The sequence below is a fragment of the Camelina sativa genome, chromosome 8 (genome assembly GCF_030686135.1).
Source record: "Camelina sativa cultivar CO46 ecotype springtype chromosome 8, ASM3068613v1".
Classification (NCBI taxonomy): domain Eukaryota; kingdom Viridiplantae; phylum Streptophyta; class Magnoliopsida; order Brassicales; family Brassicaceae; genus Camelina; species Camelina sativa.
The window spans coordinates 7,952,080-7,972,371 of record NC_141887.1 but is presented as its reverse complement, the minus strand read 5'-3'; the positions used below and the strand labels follow the sequence as shown (position 1 = coordinate 7,972,371).

The following is a 20,292-nucleotide window of genomic DNA, read 5'->3' as shown; positions in this document are numbered from 1 at the left end:
AAGTTGTGGATCAACGAGAAGCTCATTTGGGCTCGTAAGTACGAGAGAAGCGATGTATCTATATAATTTAATCCCAAATGGATATTTAATGTATATATCTTGTTTCTCGTTTTGTTGTTACTCTTCTGATGCAAAAAGTCTTTATCTTATCTGATGTAGTCTAATAACTAGAAAACATATGTAACTCCCCGACCACATTGGGTTTCTTCACTCTGAATGAAATATGTTTTCACATAAGTTTGACGTTGGAAAAAAAAAAAAACAAAAAAAGTTTGACGTTGGAGGTCACTTAAAATATCCAATATACTTCAAATTGTTCTTAATTAAACAAGTGTTAATACAGTTATGTGTGGCTGGCTGGCTGCTAAACTAAACAAGAGTTAATATAGTTAATATAGTTATATAATTAAACAAGAGGTAATATAGTTTAACAAGAGTTAATATAAATTCCTCAACTAAATTACGATAACCTTTTTAATACCTCAATTAATTTTATATCCAAAAAAATACTTTAACTATATTTTATGCCCAGTTTAAATCACCAACTATGATCCCTATACTTATTTAACATTGTATACGAGACAAAGGTTAACGAAATCATAACGGTGTTAGTACTCTGTCTTCTAATTAACTACAGTTAAATATTAACTAGACATCGCTTAAGAGCTTAAAACCCAAACCTCGTAATCTAGAAAAACACCCTAAATCGAAATCAGAGAGGAACCCTATAATTCAATATGATCAAGTGAAATCCAGAAAAATCAAGAAATATGAGGTACGATTCAAAGCAAATAATTTGTTTTTGTGGTTGTTTTGGTCGCTTATTAAGGTGTAATAGATCTAAATGCTCCGATCTTGACATTGTTTGTTTATGATTTTCACATGGATTCAGTTTCTTTTTCTTATCATCTACGAATCATGTATTTTTTGGGTTTATCTCTGTTTTTATTTTTCATCTGGGTTATGAAGTTATTTTTTGTTTTATGTGTGTAGTTACAATGACGAGAAAATCACCCTGTACATTCACTATGGAGGTTTATTGTCGAAGAAAGGGAAGAATATATGTTATAAAGGTGGTTCGACTGCACCAAATATGCTGGTAGATCCAGATTTGCTGACATTCTCAATTTTTGAAGATTTCACAAATAATCGAGAAACTATTAGCAATGTGGAGAAGGTATGGTATAGACTACTTAACGATGGCTGTAGAGGCAAAAGATTGTGGAGAGGTTTACATCTACGTTGAACATAGTGTTTCTCCACCAAATGTTATTAATGATGCGAATTTGGTGACTGGAGCATGTTTGGATGATGGTGAAAAGGCTGATGATGAAGGCGATAATGAGGAAGATGACATAGATGAAGAAGAAAGTGATGGTGAAAATAGAGAGGAAGAAAGTGATGAAGAAGAGAGAGATGAAGAATGTCAAAAAGAAGACCAAGAGGAAGAAGTAGCTGAGGATGAGAATCAGATATTACCTGAAGGAGCTGCTGATACACGGTTTGCAGATTTGTTTGCAGAAGCTGAACAACAGACTACTACAGTTCATGGTGTGGCTACTCAGCCTAATATAGATGATGAAAATGGATATGATAGTGAAATTGAGGCTGAGGTACACCTTCCTCCTGGTGAGTATCCAGGTTCTGCGGAAGACACTGATGAAGAATGGACAAATTGGCATAAGAAGGATGACTATGGAAGGTCATTGAAAGGAAAAAGTAAAGCAGGTTATGGAAAACCTCCATACTTATGGCTGATGCAGACGTTTAGCAATGGGGATGAGTTCAAAGATCAGTTATTGATGTATGTTTTGAAAACACAGTTTGATGTGAAGTTGAATAAGTGGCATCCTGAGAGGCTTGCAGCCATATGCACACACGAGAAATGTAATTGGAGGATCTATTGCTCCATAGAGAAACCTATACGGAAGTGGATGGTCAAAGTTTATGAAGAGAAACACAATCATTTGCCCACATGAAGAGCTAGGATGCTAAAACAGGGAACTATTGCAAGGTTGTTCAAAGAGGAAGTAAGAAGACGACCTGACATAAGGAGCTCTGATATTAAGGATGAGTTGATGTACAGGTTTAACATCTCAGTTTCAATATATAAGTGCAGAAAAGCAAGAAGGATTTCATTAGATATGGTGTTAGATACTCAGAAACAACAGTTTGCTAAATTATGGGATTATGAGAATGAGTTGAGGAGTACTAACAAAGATGTTACAACAATGATTTTGACTGTTGAAAAGGATGGAAGACAAGTCTTTGAAAGCTTCTATGTTTGCTTTCAACCTATAAGGAGAACTTGGAAGCAGTATTGTAGGCCTTTGATAGGCCTGGATGATGCTTTCTTAAAGTGGGAGTTGAAAGGAGAAATATTAGCAGTAGTTGTGATGCAGGAGCATAATCGTTAGGATTTTAGTTAATTTAGCTTTTCTTTATTAATTCTTAATTATGTTAATTTCTATTGGTTTTCCTTTCTAGGTTAGGGTTTAGCTAGTTTTGTTTTACTATATAAACAACTTTAGTTGTAACCTAAGGGGCAATCATATTATTCTTATCAATAAAGTTTTAAAGTTTATCTCTTTTATCTTTTCAGGTGGATTCCAGAACCCCTTTTCTGGTGGATTCCAGAGTTTTATCCTTCGAGTTTGTCGTTTACAAACTCGTTTTTGAACTAGGTTTAGCGCTTGCTTTACCTAGGATTTTCTGCTGCATTATTTGGTATCAGGGCAGGCTTTCTCCTGTTTCTTTTTCAAAGCTTGATCAGCTATGGGGGATCAATCTGTGACCAAAGCAGACTTTCAGGGTTTTACGGAGGCTATTACCACGGTCCTAACTGCTTTGACTGACCAGATGGCGACTATGACAACAGGGATGACGAATCTAACAATTGAGATCAGAAACGGCATCATCAACGCAAATCAACGAAGAGGTAGAGGAGAAGAATCAATTAAGGTTAGAAAAAGTGAAGATGTTATTGGAAATCAATTGAGATTGTTAATCAACAAGATTAGCTTTCCACAAAGAGAATACAATTGTGTGATTGTTGAGAATTCGATTTCTAAGGAAGAAGAATCTATAGAGAAAGAGATAGTCGATCACCAGAGCATAATTGTTGGTGAAGAACTCATGCATGATGAGATCTGTGTAGAATTCGGATCTGATAAAATTCATGCAGAATTCGGGCCAGATGAAATCCTTGCAAACTCTATGATCAGTTGGACAATCCTACAAGACGGGAGTGGTGCAAATTTCGGGTTTGATTCATTCTGTGGAGATTTTTGGCATAATTCCTTTTGTGAAAAGTTAAGGCAAGATATGCATGGTTACTTAAGTAAAGTTTCTAAAAAGTCAAGCAATGCATGTGAGGTGAAGCTATATGAGTTTTTCATAAAAACTAATGGGATAATTCGTGCTGCAAAAGAGAAGATACCATCGTTAGAGGAAGCGCCAGAGATTTTAACTAGAGGACGAGTTTTCTTGGAAGTGGAAGAGTCTGATGCAGGAGCATAATCGTTAGGATTTTAATTAATTTAGCTTTTCTTTATTAATTCTTAATTATGTTAATTTCCATTGGTTTTCCTTTCTAGGTTAGGGTTTAGCTAGTTTTGTTTTACTATATAAACAACTTTAGTTGTAACCTAAGGGGCAATCATATTATTCTTATCAATATAGTTTTAGAGTTTATCTCTTTTATCTTTTCTAGTGGATTCCAGAACCCCTTTTCTGGTGGATTCCAGAGTTTTATTCTTCGAGTTTGCAAGCTGCAAACTCGTTTTTGAACTAGGTTTAGCGCTTGCTTTACCTAGGATTTTCCGCTGCATTAAGTTGGTAGGGATGCAGAAAATAGGATTTATCCTATTGCTTTGGCTGTTGTAAGAGGTGAGAACAAGGATTCTTGGACTTGGTTTGTTAAAAAGTTGGTCGATGACTTAAACTTGGGTGTAGGAGATGGAGTTATCTTTATATCTGACAAACAGAAGGTATGTTTAAGTATTTGATTAGCCTCTTTTGTTTTAAGCACTGTTATTTGACATTCTCTTTTATTTTAAACAGTTATAGTACATCATTGCCTTCATGCAGGGTTTAAAAGTAGCTCTGGCAGCTGTTCTCCCAAATGCTGAGCATAGAAATTGTGCAAAGCATGTATATGGTAACTGGTCAAAGAAATATGGAGATCTTGAGTACAAACCCTTTTTATGGAATGTGACTACAAAACAGTTGGAGAATATGGTTTGCGTATGGAAGAGCTGCGTGTATACGACATAGATGCACATGATGCTTTGTTGGCTGCTGAACCAAAGACTTGGTGTCTAGCTTTCTTCTCCAACAACGCCAGATCTGCTAATGTTTGTAACAGTTTGTTAGAGAGCTTCAATAGGACTAATAGAAGAGCTAGGGAATTGCCTTTGATTAACATGCTGGAAACAATTAGGAGGCAGGCTATGATGCGTATTTCTCGCAGATATAAGAAAGCAATTGGGTGCATATTTCCTTTCCCTAAGAAGATTGCAGATTTAGTGGAAGTAAATAGAGAAGAGAGCCGAGATTGTTATGTTCTTACAAGTTCAGATAACTTGTTTGAAGTGCTTCTACACGGTTGTGGCTATGAGGTTAGTCTTCGGCTGCGTCATTGTGTTTGTAGGGGATGGGACCTAACTGACATTCCTTGCTCACACGAAATCAAAGTTATCAACGAAAACCACCAAAAACCAGAAAAGTAAGCTTTTTGTTCTTCTAATGAGTTAAGTAGTTTTTTTTAATCTTGAGTTAAGTAGCTTTTTTTCAGTCAAAGCCTGCTTTTTTTTTCTTGAGTTAAGTAGTTTTTTTTTTATCTTTTGATTGCAGCCATGTCGATCATTATTACAAGACTGAAGTTTGGATAGAAAACTTTAGGAACAAACATCAAACCAGTTAATGGAGAAAAATTTTGGGAAACAACTGGTAAACCACCAATTGGAGTTCCAGGTTTTAGAAAAATGCCACGAAGACCTAAGAAAAACAGGATAAAGGCAGCACATGAGTGTCCTTCCAATCCAAAAAGAGTGACTAGAGATGGCAGGATAGTAACATGTGGTAATTGTAAGAAGGTAGGACATAATCACACCAATTGCAAAAATGAAGCTTTTGTTAAACAAGGTCCATCACGCAAACGTGGAAGGCCTCGTAAGATACTTGTAAGTGTTCTTACTCTTTTATAACATGTTGTTGAGAACTTTTCTTATGAGATTTTTTACATGTAATTTTCTTTTAATATGACAGGATGATGGAGACATCAACCCATATCGACCAAGAAAGCGCATTACTAGTCAATCACAACCTTCCATTCCACCACCTACGCCTAATCAATCTCAATCTTCCGTTGTATCGGTTTCATGTACTGCTCCTCCACCTTTTGTTGCAATGTCGCCATCTAGTGTATCTTCTGGACGTGGTCGTGGCCGTCGTGGATGCCCTCCTGGACGTGGTCGTGGCCGTCGTGGACGCCCTCCTGGAAGAGGACAAGCTCGTAAGAAGGTGACAGTGCCAAGAGGTCAAGGCGTGTATATGTGTCCTTTTAGTGATCGTGTATTTGAATGTTGGGGACCTAAGTCAAAAGAGATAGGAGGTGGCTCTCAACCCAAGTAGTGTTTTATTATTTTGTTCTTAAACGTAGTATCAATGATTTTGTTGTGATGGTTTCTAAACTCCCCAAATATTGTTTTTGTTTGATTTTCAATTTCAAACTCATATTATTTTTTATGATAAATGATATTTGACTGCTTTGAATGTTGTGTTTTCAATTCCTCTCTCTCTCAAATTATTTAAAGAGTTAGTGTTTTTGTCAAAAAAAAATATAAATTAAAAATTTGGACATAACCGTGGTTAGATACTAAACTAAAAGTTAACTTCTGTTACAGATCGTTTAAGTGTCGTTAACGTCGATTAGAGAGACATAATAAAATTAGTATTTGGATCATAGTTGGTGATTTAAAATGGGCATAAAAAAAATAGTTAAAATGTTTATTTGGGTACAAAATTAATTAAGGTATTAAAAAGTTTATCGTAATTTAGTTGGAAAATTTCTATTTTCCCATATAGTAATTAGGATACTTCTATTATTTTATACCTGAACTTTGAGAATTGAGATGAATAGTTATGTGTGGCTCATATGAAATATGGTACTAGCCGAGGGAATCAAGAAGAGGGCTTGCTGCAGAGAATGGGATTATGGGAACTTGATATTTTTAATCAGTTGAAATTGCATTTCATTTAGGTCAATGTCTTCTAATTTCCAGCTTTTCTTTGGTGGTTTGTTGATTTGAATTATATAAAAATTGAAAATGGAGGTAGCATATTAGGATGGACAATTTATATGGACACCTCAAAAACAGTTTTCCTGTCGAAAAATAAAGTTAAAACTATATTAACTATATATAAAAACCGCATAAACAGATTTACGCTCTCCTAATTACTCATTTTTTGTTACCATTTCACCTCAGAAGAAGCCTCCATCATCTACTGTTTGTACAAGTAGAAAGAGACGCTAACGCAGATCGTATAACTTCCTTTAAAGTGCCTCTTAAGCTTGAGATTGTATTCTTCAGCGTTTCAAGTTCTGAGCTCTCACCAAACGAATCCTCCAAATGCTCCAAAGACTCGAGCTGCTTCTCCAAGTATCTCCTCAGACTTACCTCGGCAACATTAATCAGACTAAGAGATGGGTTACTGTGCATGAACTTGGTCACCAGGAACCCGGCTAATATCTGCTGATTGACCTTCACAAGCTCCGCGACAAAACATGGGAACATGAGTTCCCCAAAACATGACATAAACCGTCTCTCGGAACTTGCATTTGATTCTCTGTTGTCCGCTTGTCTTATCCGCTCTTCTTGGAACTCTCGAGATAGCTTTCCAATCAGATAGCAAAGGAAGGAGAAGACTGAGCCGTAGCAAGAATCGGAGATGATCGTTGAGAGAGTCCCAGAATATATAACCAGGAGAAGAACTTCATGATGGCTCTGACTCGATAATTCCGGAATGCCTTCTTGTTTCAATTTTTCTTCAACAACACTGAGACACTGAGATCTGATTCGTTCGTAGGGCAACAAAAGAGATATCTTTAGACCGAGAAATGGGTCAGTGCTGGCCAAGATCCCAGCCAGGCTTTCTGCTTCATTTTCTTCAAGCAGGACCTCTTCAGGTTTCTGAAGGGATCCATCCATAAGTCGTAGAACATTTTCGGGCATGCTCAAGGCAATGTACTTTCTCAAAATATCCAGCCAGCACGAATGTAAAGGATGAGCCGAGACTATATATTCCTTTTTTTCTTTCTCCATGGGTTCTAGTTCCTGAAATGTTTCCCATCCATCATTCCAATCATCATTGCCCCAGTCGTTTCCTTGGTCGGTTGCCTCATTAAACGGCAGTAGTTCGGCTTTCTTAGCTTCAAACAGCTCTTCCCATCCTTCTAAAATTGCCAGAAGAGCTTCAGCTTGTGAAGCTGTAGTAACAGCAGAAGAGAGTTTAGAGAAGCAGGAAACAGATGTCTCAACACTCGATAGATCCTCAGGGGTGATCTCTAAGCCTGGAGCGATGGACACCACAGCAATCTGAGATGATTTGAGTGCGACCAAAGTATTTGTGAGTCTGCTAGAGCCATCAGCCTGGTCTGACAACGCTTGGTTTAGCGTGGCTTCAGTCTTCTGCATAGACGATAATAGCTCAGCCGAACCATCCCATGGCATAACGTTTGACTGTAGCTCAGATGATGAGCCCTTGATATTCTTACCCGAGATGAACTGCATAAGCTCTAAGGAGTACACGCGAACTTGACTTGGCAACTCCAGGTTCTCAGAAAATATTACGAGTTGTTCCCAGACTACAAGCCTAACACGCTTCAGTTCTTCCAGGTTGCCTTCCAAGTTACTGAGAGAAGAGAGAAACCTGTAAAGATTCTGTGTTTCATGAGCCCCAGATACCAAATTTTGTAAAATGGGTTCAAGTATACTCAAGTAAAGGTGTGGAAGATCCTGCATAGCTGTCGGATACCGAGAGGACAAATCTGAGAAGACATCAGAAATGGGTCCAAATCCACAGCCAGAGAAGACCATGGCTCTGCAGAAGTTGAAGATTTCAGTCGCACAATCACCGGCCAAACCAGATCTAAGGTAGACAAGTATTGCAGCCCAAGCTTGACTTGGGGACAGACTGTCATCCATTACTAGTTTTATGAGTACAGTAAGACAGCTGCTAATGCATTCAGGGCTTAAGATAAGATTCTCCACAAGACTTGGAGTAGATGATTTTACTTCTTGCATCTCATCAGCTAATCTTATCCAAAAGTTAATCAGTAAGATAAGACATTCTTGCCATGTAGAATTATCAGGGATATGCACGTACAAGTCATTTTGCGGAAGAACTAATGTGAAATGCCGTTTCAAGATTTCCACAGCTTGCAAAGGTTCCAAGATCCTGACATATACTCTACTGTGGTCATATGTCTGCTCAAGTTGACCGAGGAACCCCTGGAAACTCTCTGCACTTCCAAAATCAAGATCTCTTCTACTCTCCAATGTATCTAACAAATCCATAATATATTGTTTGTAAACATCCTGCCAGGAAATGAGACTGTCGGACGAATTCTCCATGAAGAAGCCAGTGAGAGTTTCTACCATTTTGGCCAAAGCTTCCAAGTTCATCTCATTGATGTGCGCATGGACTTCATTGTTGAAGCTGTCAAAGTTCAAACCTCCCAATGCTGCAATATTTTTGAAATCCAAATCTGTGATAAACGACACTCTACTGCATTCTTGCTTAAGGACGTTATACATATTCGATAACCCAGCAAAGGAACCATGTGGTTGAACCAACAATGATGCTTCCTTGCTTAATTCCAAATGGCTATAGCATTCAGAAAGGAGGCTATATATGTAAGCAAGGCGTTGTTTGTTAAGACCACTAACTGCTGGGTACACGATTGTGTTTATGGTTTGTATGGTGTCTGAAGCAAAGAGAAGTATTTCTTCCTTGACTTGTATAATTTCAGCCGTGATGTCCTCATTTGTCCAAATCTCAGAGCAAAGGATAGAGCTTAAATACCTTAATATCACCTGGCAAGAAGACAAAGAAAGGTATATATTAGTTGCGGTTGAGGAAAGTATGTGCAGTAATAAGGTATACACAAAGTGAAATGTACCTCTGATTGGTTCAAGCCATATGTATCAGCCAATGTTAGTACATCTTTCAAAATCAGCTTCTTCTCCGATTTCACAGATTCAATGAGAGAGAAAACAGCAACCTTAATGTATTCAATATCATGGGATAAAAACCTTTCAGTCTCAACCCCGGGGATAATTCTCTCCAGAATTCTAGAACGGTCAGCATCATGCATTTTTTCCTCTAATTTATGTTTCCATTCCTTCCAAAAAGTTGACTGAAGTTTGTCGATCCTCCTCATATCATCTGTATAAAACAGCACCTAGAGGTCAAAAGAAGTTGGCAAAAACAGGTATATTGAAAAAATAATAGACCGAGAAACCCTTACCAGAGAGACTTTCTGTTTGCTTTCTCTCAAAGTTCTTCCGAAGCAGTTCTCTCCTCTGGATGGGAGCCGTACACTCTACTCCAGAGTCATGTAGCAAACTATATATCATGCCTAGACTCATGATACTCCGAATTTCTTGGTAGTTCCCCCTTATTCTCAACTGCTTTTCTATAACTTCTACTGCATTAGATGCATCTACTAGATTCAACAAAAACGAGCATCCTATAATGTCTTCCTCTTTTGTTACCGGATGATCAATTATCGAGTCTGTAATCATGGCTATCAGCTCATCTTTTGGTGCAAAACCATTCTTTGCCAGCCAGGATAGAATGGTAACAAGAGCAGTTGCTTTTACGCTGACAAACTGCTTTCCAGGAATGGAATCAAGCATTAGCCTTTTATCCAACTTCCTATTTCTACCCAGCTTAAGTAACCAGGGAAGATGTGACGCAGCAAACGAGAGAAGCTTCCCATTTTCCTTTAGAAGAGATTCGAAGTCCATGCTATTATCAACCGGCAAGTCCTTAGCAACACAAGAAAGTGTATCTTTGACTCTGTCGAAATCTAGTTGTTGATCACTGCTTAGCCCATCAAGCATCTGAGGGAAATCTCTCAGACAAGAAACACCACCCATCTTGTGAAATTCAGGAGAATCCGTCTCTGATAACATTCCCAAAGTCTCGCATTGGCCTTGGAGGTCAAGATCTTTCCATGCGTGCAATAACTCACTGATCGATTCATCATCGCAGTGACCTAAAGCAAAGCCAAGTAACTGCTTTCTAGAACTTATATCCATGTGTTCAAGTGCAGGACCTCTTGCTATTGCAGCACCTAAATCCCAAATGGGACCATGCCCTTTTTTGGTTAGAACAAGGCATAGATCAAACGCCACCTGCAGATCGCCTGCAACTGCAGCTTCTCTAGCAATAGCTTCTTCAACAGATGATATCTCTTCTGAAGAATTCAACCCAAGAAGTTTAGCAACCTCAATAAGTTCTTCAACATGTAGATAGGCCCCAGGATGCCCCGTGATTGCCATCTTAATAATCTCCTTTGGGTCGTTTACTTGTTTGAACTGCACTGGTAGGAGACTAACCCCAAGATCTGGAAGCCTAACAGTAACTGCATCAATGATATCCGCATCAGCTTTAACAGTCCGGCTACTAGAAAATATATTCAGACACTCCCTTGCTTTCCATATCTGGAAATATAATTTTCAAAACTGTAAATATAAATATATCCAAGCACAAAGAAAATTGTCGCTGACACTGAACTTTGTGAAAAAAAACAAAAAATTCTACAGCACCAGAAGCAAGAATTAACAGGATGGTAGGTTGCGTAAATATATATATTAGAAAAAAAAAACTTTATACACAAACAAAGAAACACCACTTACTTCTTCAGAAGCAAGGCTAGGAGCAGAGAAGAAGTATTCCTTTGCCGCATTAATAACAAGACTCTCTGCCTTCTCTGATGGCAGAGCAACTGAGCCTGTACCCTTGAGATAATTTCTAGCCAGAGAAAATTTTCCAGCTTTTAGAAGTCCTCTACAGAACTCTGTCAGCACAAACTCAAGATCAAGGAAAGAAAAGGCTTTCTCTTGCAACTGTCGCAGATCACGCCACATGCATGCCCAGTCATTATCAGATCGTCCAGGTTGACGACGAACAAATTTTGAAAGCATGAGTCGAAGGATCTGCTTTACACCCTTTTCATCCAAATGAACCTCAAGAAAATAATTAATTGGTTTCGGGACCTGTGTAGAAAAAAACGCAGAATTATAACTTTCAAACATAAAATCTCTTGGTACCTTCTACACAGGCAGAGAACCAGTTGAGTGCACAAGTTTCTATACTTAAGTTAGTTCATTTCACATATGTGTGTGCACACAGAACAAGGCTACAAATTTTTTGCTATGAGATACCAACTAAATTAATTCAAGATACAGACAAATTTTGAAACCTGATAAATTTCCAAAAGCCTCCCTGCTTCTATATGACCTTCCGCCAGTTTGAGCCTTTTCTGAATGTCTTCACCAACAATATCTGCATTTGCATGGGTTTCAGTTTGGTTAAGCAATGACTCGATAAGGAAATCTGATAATTTAGTTACATAGACTTGGGGTTCGGATACATTGGATCTGGACTACTAACCATTTATCTTCGGTAGCTTTGATAGCATTGTTGCCATGACATTCCACTTATCTGTAACTTTGCACAGATACAGACATTGCAGAGCACAATCAACAACTTGAACCTCATCCTTAAAAAAACAAACAGTATACAAATCCATACACCCTTCCTCAATAACTTTTGAGCATAAATCAATCTCATTTTTTGCTGCCATCTCCTTCAGCCATTTAACTAGAAAGGACTCCTCATTACGACTGTTTGTCCCCAAAAACCTTTTCTGCATAAATGGAATTGCCTTGTCATGCAATCTTCTAACCACAGTTTCAGTTTTAATTCCTTCAAGCATCATTTTAAATTTCTCATAATCAGATAAATGCTCCCACCCAACAAGGCTTAAGCTGAAGCAGATTTCGCCTCCAATTTCATCAGAATAAATGATCTGGTGCAAGTATGATAGATCTTCATGGAACTGTTCCAATTCAGATATGCCTTTTTTCCATGCAATATCAATCAAGCAAGTACAGTTGTCTAACAGCCCAGTGGAAGAATCAATATCTCTAGCTCTATTTTTATACCATGCAGCAAGTTCTTCTGATGATGGCCAATTATACCCCAAACACCTTCTAACAATTGGCTCAGTTTGAATCTGAGAATCATTCTTTCTATTCTCCGGCAATTTATTAATAAATCTAACCATCTTCTCACATTCAACCCAGTCTTCTTCTCTCACTGCCATACTAGTTGGAGGAGATTTTCCCGGAAGAAGATGTGCATACGTTTCAACGGGAACTGTTTCAGGAATAGCTGCCAAAATTTGCAGCATGGAAGATGCAAGTGAATAAGGATGCCGCTTAAAGAGCAGGTTTAAGGCCCCTATCCTCCCGCTCTCAGCAAGTGCAATAGCAGCCTGATTGATAGGATTGCTCCGAAATTTTCTGTAATCCTGCACCGAATATCTGTAGAGACAATGTCATTAACCCTTTCTAAAAGTAACTGGATAGTTAAGTTTAAATGTAGATTGAAAGTGACCGGAAATTCTGTAATGCAGAACCTAATGCAAAGAGCTTGGAGATATCGGATGAAAACTGTCTGTGTGGTTATTTAAGGGTGGCAAAAGAGGGTTGTAAGTTTTTCAAGTAGCAATCAAACACACGAAATTACCTAACCAAATTCTAAACGACACTCATTCTGTGTTGGATAACCATAGACCCAAAACAAACCTGGATATGCAAGACCTAAATAGTACTATATGGCATACCAGCTTACCTATCTGCAGAAAGGAAAAGAAGATGCAAGTGTAAAGATATATACCTGCCCATGCTTATCCCCAAATATGTGTCGAGCCTTTCACTAAACTGTAATAGTCGAAGCCTAGCCAAACGAGATTCCCAAAGTGGTTGGGATTCTTGATCTTCAGATTTAGCGAATACATAGTGATTAGTTAGATTAACTCCATGCGCAAGTAAGGCCTTCATGGAATCTTCTGTTGGCCCAATTCTATTTAAGCATTCGGAGAGCACAAAAGCTTTATCTTTTATCTTTGACAGAATCATGCTCACATCACTTACCCCTTTTTCTGAGTTCAACCATCTTGACTTGAATACTTCATCTCTATCCAACCCATGGCTATCAGCAAAATCTAACGCCTCTTGATAGTGGCTTTTCTCAACTAAGATTTTATACATTTCAGGAATTGTTTTCTCAGTAAAAGATATTAGTCTCCATAACATACTATGCTCACTAGTATGATGCAATTCACTTGGGTCCTTGTCAACCTTGGCCAAAGCTGATTTTGCTTCCTGCGTTGAACTTTCTAAAAGAAAAATGTGTCCTTCCAATCTCCTAACTCTTTCCACGACAGGCATAGAATAATTCGTAGCATCCTCTTGAACTATAACACACCTACTGATGTCAAATATACTAATGTTACCGCTCCTTTTCAAAATTGTAAGGGCGTGATCAGACCACCAAGTAAAATCTACGACATTTCTTAAACTTTCTTTCCAACTTTGTAGCGACTTATCTGGCTTCAGGGAATCAGAACTGTCTTCAGAAGGACCGTACGAAAGTGTCAATCTTGCTTTATCTAACTGGAAAAGATGCATGCACCCATTGCTATCCACACTTGCAACATGTGACCCCTGAGGTGAGATTAATATCTTTGGATATGCCAACTGATCATCTTTGGTCTCACAATATACGCCTTCAAACTTTGTGGTGGACAACAGTTCCAAACCCAAATTCTGACACTTACGCCAAAGTGAAATACACGAGGAACCTGAAGTGCAAGTAAATAAATACATTAACAATCCCAGAAATCATAAACCTACATCTCTGTCCATAGGAAATATTTTCAACAACCACATTACTCATTAAACAACCACAAACACTGATAAAGTATAGGTAGCATTCCTATATAAGAGTATGCAGCTGTGGCTTGCTAAATTGATTGATTTCGAGAGACTGTGTAGCTTTCAAGTCTTAACAATAAGTACTACGAATTTAAAACTTCCATAACTAAAATAAGTTGTATAAAACCTACCAGAACTCCCTGTCGATGATATGCCTGCAGTACGGCCAACAATGAGAAGGAATGAAAGGTCTGGATGGTAATCAAAGCAAAAAACATGGTTGGGGAATTGCTTTCTCAAAGCTGGGACATTATTTGAAGCATGTTTGGAAACGGCAGAAGCACTTGGCTCCCTACTGATCTCGACATGATGAACAAGTCCATCTGATGTAAGTACACTGAACGAACACCTGCAGTCAAATTGTCATTGGGACAGACCACCAGTCAAAAGAGGTAGACCTTCATCAAACAAGTCTATTAATGCACAAGGGCACATTAGGATCCCAGTGTTCTTAATCAATAAGAAATAGGGACGGAAGGAACGTACAAGCATGATGGTTGCACACCACAGTCGTCCTCAATCAATCCTAATACTGATGCAGAAACCTTCAAGTTTCTTTTTGTGACTTGACTTATTTCTTCACCATTAGTTCTGATGAAAAAGAGGGTCTCGCTATCATCCACAAGACCAAGAACATCATGTTTTTCGGACCACACTCCAGAAGTAAATGATCCTGATATGTTGGCTGATGCAGAGAACAGAAGTCAAGAGGACCATAGAATGGACACGGAATAGACCATGCGTTAAGAAAACAAAGAGACAGAAAAAAGTATTGCGATGAGAGGATATTTTCGAAAATTAACAGAATAAGAGACAAAAGGATGTTTCCACATACCATCCTTGGTGGAAAAGAGAAAAAGAAAGGTAAATGCATTTTTATAGGCGTTTGTTATCACAGTAAATCAAGTAGAAAGTTTTTGAAAAGATAAATGCAGTATGCTTCAAATACTTTTATTGGAGTGTGCTATGGCAAATTGGCAATGATCCCCAAAAACCATTATCAGGCAAAAAATATGTGAAACCAAGGGAAGATATGCCAGATTTCTTACATGTAAAACTGCCACATGGTTTCCTGTAATCATCGTCCTTTCGCAAGATTGTAACATGATTTCCGGAAGTGACGGCAACAAGTTCTCCTCTAGGCGAAATAAATAATGACACCGGTTTATTAGTCTTTCTCGGATTCCAGTATTCACTCCACTTTTCCTTGAGTTGACTAACACCTTAATACCAGAAAATAAATAATGAAGAAGTCTGTACCAACCAATGGGCTATAATGCTAATTTAACGAAAGGAGATGTGCACAAACATGATTCCTACAAGCTCATAAAACAAAAGATTCAAATTCACAGATCTCTGAGTTTGTGTGTGGACTTTGCTAAACGGCATAACAAATAATATGGCAGTGAAATTCCCCTCTGTAGTCTACTAATATCCCGGCATTTTGATAAAACACTTGAATGTACAGAACAGTTTACAGATTCTCCAAATTATAACGAGCAAATAAGAAAACACCCTTGTAAAAAATGTGAAAAAAAAAAAAGCATCATAAAATCGCGTCCACGCCAGAACACAGTAATTAACCACCAAAATAATTGGTACCAAGAAAATCTTATTGCTAAGACTCGGAACATGAGCTTAGCAAAAACTAGAGAACATGTAACCAACAAAAACTAGAGAACATGTACCAACAAAAACTAGAGAACATGATTAAAGCTCCCTGCTTTATTCACCAGCAGGTCAAACAACTAAAGAATCAACCATCTGCAACTGACCTCTAATGGAGACAAGAGACCGAAGCCCTCCTTTAGAATCAGTTCCATCTACCTAAACTTCGACAGCAGATCAAACCGCAACGTAAGTTATATAAATAAAACACAGCGATCAGTTAAACTCTATAAGCATGATGAACATTGTACCTGAGGAAGAGGAGGATATCTAGGAACATAAGGCAATGAAGCATGATGACGTATCTCGTACAAAACTTTTCTTCCAGCAGTTTCCATGATCAATCGCTTAAGGAGAGTGTGAGATCGATGATCCTCACACCAGTTTCTAGGAGTTGAACAATCAAATTATAAGATTATTATATATGCACTGAATCAATCAAATCTGAAATTGTAATCTGAGTCGGAGATCTAATGAGCAGGGTACAGAATCAAAAGAAGGTTTAATAAAATTTTGACACCTTAACCCCCCAAACATCAAGCATTCTCATCGTTTGAACCACAAAGTTTTTAATGATTCAAGAAAACCCTTGAAAAATTTACCAAATTAAACAAGAGTCGATTAGCATACCTAAGCAAGATTTGGTGATTATGCTCCGCGAGAGAGAGAGAGAGAGAGAGACCAGTGGCGAATTGAACAGAGAAAACGATGTATTTACTGGCGTGGCGAAGATCTGGCGATGCGACCTCCGATGGTAGAGACAGAAGAGACCCTGAGGAGGAGGAAGAAGACTCCAAACGAAATCTCACCGTCGAGGTACTACTGGTGAATGTGAACTTCGCCGATGAGAAGAGAAAGTGACGATGACGACGACTCCGTGAGAAAAAAAAAAGAAAAAAAAAATTACAATACTTGTCCGACTAAAATCAATTGAAATGTATCAAAACCGGTCCGGTTCAACCGTGATAATAATGTTTTCTTGTCTTACGCAGATCGACAATCCAAACCGGTCGGTTCAAATTAAAAATCGAACAAACCGAATAGTTGTATCCTTGAATCACAATTTTGATTCATTCCTCTGCTCTTCTCTACAGCCATTATTATTAGAAGAGCTCTTTTGGAAAAAGTTTTTCAAAAGCATATGACACCACACGGCACCACTGAGACAAGTGAAGAGTTTTGGAGATAATCTGGTTTGTTCCAGTAAAGCGTTGTCGACGTTGATTCTCAAGAAACGGTTTCCAATTGTAATGATTGATTGGTTTATTCATAAAACAAACTAAAAAAACATTTGTACACGGTTCATAACCTCTGGAACAACACGTGTGTGCATAAGACACAAGTTACAAAACAAAATCTTGTTTGCTCAGAGAAATGATATAAAACATTTGAGGAACTGAGATCACGAAAGAGTGGCCCTGAAACACTTTCACCAAAAAAAAAAGAAGTGAATCACTCACTCAACTTGCATACTTCCATGAACTTCTGGACTGCGTTATGATACTGAGTTCCCTGAAACCAACCACACAACAAACATTAAGCATCTCGATACTGACTATTAGAGATAGGACAGATCAGAGGTCAATGATTTCTACTTTTTAAGACATGAACACATGAAGATGTTCTAAAGATATGAAGATTCAGTTCACCAATAATGTATCTTTATACAATTATTAAATGGATCACTGATTTAATAAATATCAGGGAAACTGAAAACGGTTTAGACTGAATTGACTGTCGTTCAATCAGCAAAACAAAGAATTTATTCCGCGTGTCAAATACTCATTCGGGAACAGAAACAGATGGAGTTAGGTGACTTACCTCCCAGTATAGCTGATGGCAGTTCATGCATTGCCAAAATTCTAAATTTTTGTTAAATAAGCAGTTGGGTATTCTCTGGAAACCCTTTGCTGCTTCAATAGCTTCTTCAATGCTTAGAGGTTTCTGAATAAATTTCCCATTGCATTTTGTACATCTTGACATCAGCTGATCTCCGCTTATCTTTAGCTGGAAAGTCTCTATCACCTGTGCAGCTTATTGTTTCAGTAACCCTGTAGGAATCCATAATCATTCTACCGAATGTAAATAAAGTGCCAGTGGTTCCAAAATGAGTCCATTTTGAAATGTTCCAACTTCCAACCAGAAAGTCTAGTACTCATTCACTAAATTATTTTGGTGTTTATGGTAGCATTTCCCGTTTAGGTGTCCCATTTGAATTAATAAAGCCAGTAAAATCAAATCATGCCTCAGCAGTCATCACAGATCCTACATAACAGCTCATACGTTGAGAATTAATTTCGTTTGTACCTCAAGTAGCTGCTCATTTTTTAGAAGACTCTTTACTCTATATATTTGATGCTTTGCCATATCCTGATGTCTCAGCAATTTTGTATCTCTTGTTAATAGAACTCTGTTCTCTTTAAATGCTTGATCAAGCAACTCCCTGACATTTGTGTCAACAGATCAACAGCAAAATTAGGGGAACCTACATAGATATTGTGATCAACCCCATGTCACGAAAATATTATAGCATCAGCTTTGGAAAAAATACCTTGAATCCGGCTTTTTCGAGTGTGGAATTGCAGCGTCAATCCCCACACAACGTAGATGTTTCGCCAAACCTTCAACCTAGAGAGTAATTTTATAAGCAATTGATGTGATATCACATGGAGCCTACTGAAAAAATGGTTACATTCAAGAAACAAAGATAGATACTGACTCGGTGAAGTCATATAATAGATTTTTTTCAAGTACATAAAATAAATTCATTTCAAAATATTACCATCACATCCAAAAGAAATTTAGGGCAGCCATCACCGCCTAAAGATGGATCCCATGGCGGTGGACCTTGCCATTCCGCAGAACAGACCAACTGCTTAGTTGTGTTCACAGTGCTTGAGGGGACACGTCTTCTTGTTTTCTTCTTGAGTTTCTTCGGTAGAAGATCAGACTCCTTCAACAGGATCCTTTCTCCATACTTCCTGACAATCTTCAACAGACTCTCGTCCATCGGCATCGTGTTTAGAGTTGTTTTTCTAGAAACCATTCCATTGGTAATGTTTTGACCATTTTCTGACATTGATCTGATTACATCTGCAGCCTTGCAAATTTTGAGCGTGACAATCTTACTGGTATAATCCGATCCAGAAATAATTTCTTTCAAGCCAACATTTATCTCTCCAGGATCTAACGCTGTGATTCCTTCAACAAGATGTGCCTTGAATACATCGAATAGTTGGAGCAAGCAGTGAGCATCAGTGGCAGCATATAGTTTCTGTTCTTCTGTAAGTGGACGATGTGACCAATCACTACATTGAAGTTCCTAAAGCATAAAAAACTGTTAAAAAAGACTTAGTAACAGTATGCTTCTCTACCTACCACCAACCTTAGAAAAGCTAACTAAATGTCAAAAGACTACCTTGAAGTAATATGATACAACTAAAGAGACCGAGATTCTCCAGGGTGTTTAGATCTACACTGAACAATCAAATTAAATGCCTAAACAGCATATAGCATAAGGTAAAAAGACTAATCCATCCATCAAGTTTACATTACTTATTCAGCCATATGAAGGCAGCCTAAACCGTTAACACATATCTAACAGAAATATCAAGCTAGTCTATTTTAACCAAAAGTCAAGTTATTTCGGAAATGATTAACAAACCTTTGAGAGAGAGATATCCAACATTTCCTTGCATATAGCTGCCAAGCTCTTAATATCCTTTGGCGGCTTTCTCCCAAACCGCTTATGCTGCAGATGACTGTATATGCTTGTGATATCCAAGTACTGTTTCACCTATTCACATAAACAATCACATACGAGAGTTTTAGAGAAGCAAAAACTAAAAGGCAAAACAAACACACAAATCAAAGACTCTACTTTGATCTTACTTACCTAATCTATAAACACCAGACGTGATCCAACACACAAGAAAACTAAAACCTTGAAGAGGTAACAGAGCTAAAGGTAAGAACTTTGATAGCAATTCGATTACATTTATCTTGAATGCAATCCTCACTACCAACAACAATCTCAACAAAACATAAACTAAAGCTTTTCACAGCTTAAACTAAAAACAAAGAAGTAAAGTTCAAAACTTTCATCAAGCAATTCACCTCTCCGAATCCACCTTCACATCCATGTTGAGTAAATGTCGAAGACAAGTAAACCACATCCTGTTTAAACCGAAACCCTAATTTCAACACATCCGGAGAAACAAACATGTCATTCAACAACTCCCACACCGACGGGAGATGAATCGAAGTCAAATCAATGAGAAACACATCGGAGACACCATCATCATTATCATCATCATCCGTGGCTTGACCGAGTCGGCACGCGACTTGGAGAAGAGTTACTGTAGGAAACGAAGAGGAGCTGGAATGTTGTGGCTTCCACTCGGCGTCTAAGGCGATGATCGTAGAACGAGTGAAACACCATTTCAGGCGAGTGAACTCGGACGAGTCGGTGGACGAAACTAAATAGATCTTTAGGCTTTCCATCGTTACAGAGCGACAACGAAAACAAAACAAAAATTAACTGAAAATT

At 38.0% G+C, this 20,292-nt stretch overlaps 3 protein-coding genes and 1 pseudogene across 14 annotated transcripts; 2 read left to right on the top strand and 2 right to left on the bottom strand.

Annotated features, from left to right (window-relative positions):
- The first annotated feature begins 646 nt into the window (after positions 1 to 646).
- LOC104706748 (uncharacterized) lies at positions 647 to 3,707 on the top strand. 2 transcript variants are annotated; one of them, XR_015563308.1, is made up of 3 exons: positions 647 to 775; positions 994 to 2,086; positions 2,603 to 3,707. XR_015563308.1 is itself a non-coding variant. In XM_087460672.1 (2 exons), exon 2 carries the CDS (start codon positions 1,167 to 1,169, stop codon positions 1,977 to 1,979), a length of 813 nt encoding a protein of 270 aa, XP_087316798.1. In that variant the 5' UTR covers positions 647 to 775; positions 994 to 1,166; the 3' UTR covers positions 1,980 to 3,707. The 2 variants fall into 2 exon arrangements, 1 of the variants encoding a protein (XP_087316798.1); XM_087460672.1 differs by having other exon boundaries at positions 994 to 3,707.
- LOC104706749 (uncharacterized) lies at positions 2,776 to 5,755 on the top strand (annotated as a pseudogene). Its single transcript, XR_015563655.1, has 5 exons — positions 2,776 to 3,500; positions 3,842 to 3,989; positions 4,090 to 4,726; positions 4,855 to 5,183; positions 5,269 to 5,755. The product of XR_015563655.1 is annotated as an uncharacterized LOC104706749 (transcript).
- Positions 5,756 to 6,285: 530 nt separating this feature from the next.
- Positions 6,286 to 16,647, bottom strand: LOC104706747 (MAG2-interacting protein 2). 5 transcript variants are annotated; one of them, XM_019228382.2, is made up of 13 exons: positions 16,374 to 16,647; positions 15,995 to 16,130; positions 15,851 to 15,902; positions 15,125 to 15,298; positions 14,562 to 14,760; positions 14,207 to 14,424; positions 12,976 to 13,942; positions 11,686 to 12,620; positions 11,495 to 11,577; positions 10,929 to 11,288; positions 9,533 to 10,733; positions 9,185 to 9,450; positions 6,286 to 9,098 (listed from the first exon to the last, which is right to left on the bottom strand). In XM_019228382.2, the coding sequence occupies exons 2-13, from the start codon at positions 16,079 to 16,081 to the stop codon at positions 6,501 to 6,503; spliced, it is 7,140 nt and encodes a 2,379-aa protein (XP_019083927.2). In that variant the 5' UTR covers positions 16,082 to 16,130; positions 16,374 to 16,647; the 3' UTR covers positions 6,286 to 6,500. The 5 variants fall into 5 exon arrangements, with proteins under 5 accessions (XP_019083927.2, XP_087318826.1, XP_087318829.1 ...); XM_087462700.1 differs by having other exon boundaries at positions 15,851 to 15,907; positions 16,374 to 16,622; XM_087462703.1 differs by having other exon boundaries at positions 15,125 to 15,291; positions 15,851 to 15,907; positions 16,374 to 16,622.
- A 334-nt stretch (positions 16,648 to 16,981) lies between these two features.
- LOC104706746 (uncharacterized) lies at positions 16,982 to 20,292 on the bottom strand. Of its 6 annotated transcripts, none has more exons than XR_015564725.1 (7): positions 19,860 to 20,292; positions 19,408 to 19,539; positions 18,526 to 19,065; positions 18,295 to 18,371; positions 18,051 to 18,186; positions 17,565 to 17,794; positions 16,982 to 17,255 (listed from the first exon to the last, which is right to left on the bottom strand). XR_015564725.1 is itself a non-coding variant. In XM_010422960.3 (7 exons), the coding sequence occupies exons 1-7, from the start codon at positions 20,244 to 20,246 to the stop codon at positions 17,196 to 17,198; spliced, it is 1,536 nt and encodes a 511-aa protein (XP_010421262.1). In that variant the 5' UTR covers positions 20,247 to 20,292; the 3' UTR covers positions 16,982 to 17,195. The 6 variants fall into 6 exon arrangements, 4 of the variants coding, with proteins under 4 accessions (XP_010421262.1, XP_087319587.1, XP_087319585.1 ...); XR_015564726.1 differs by having other exon boundaries at positions 19,639 to 20,269; XM_010422960.3 differs by having other exon boundaries at positions 17,565 to 17,768.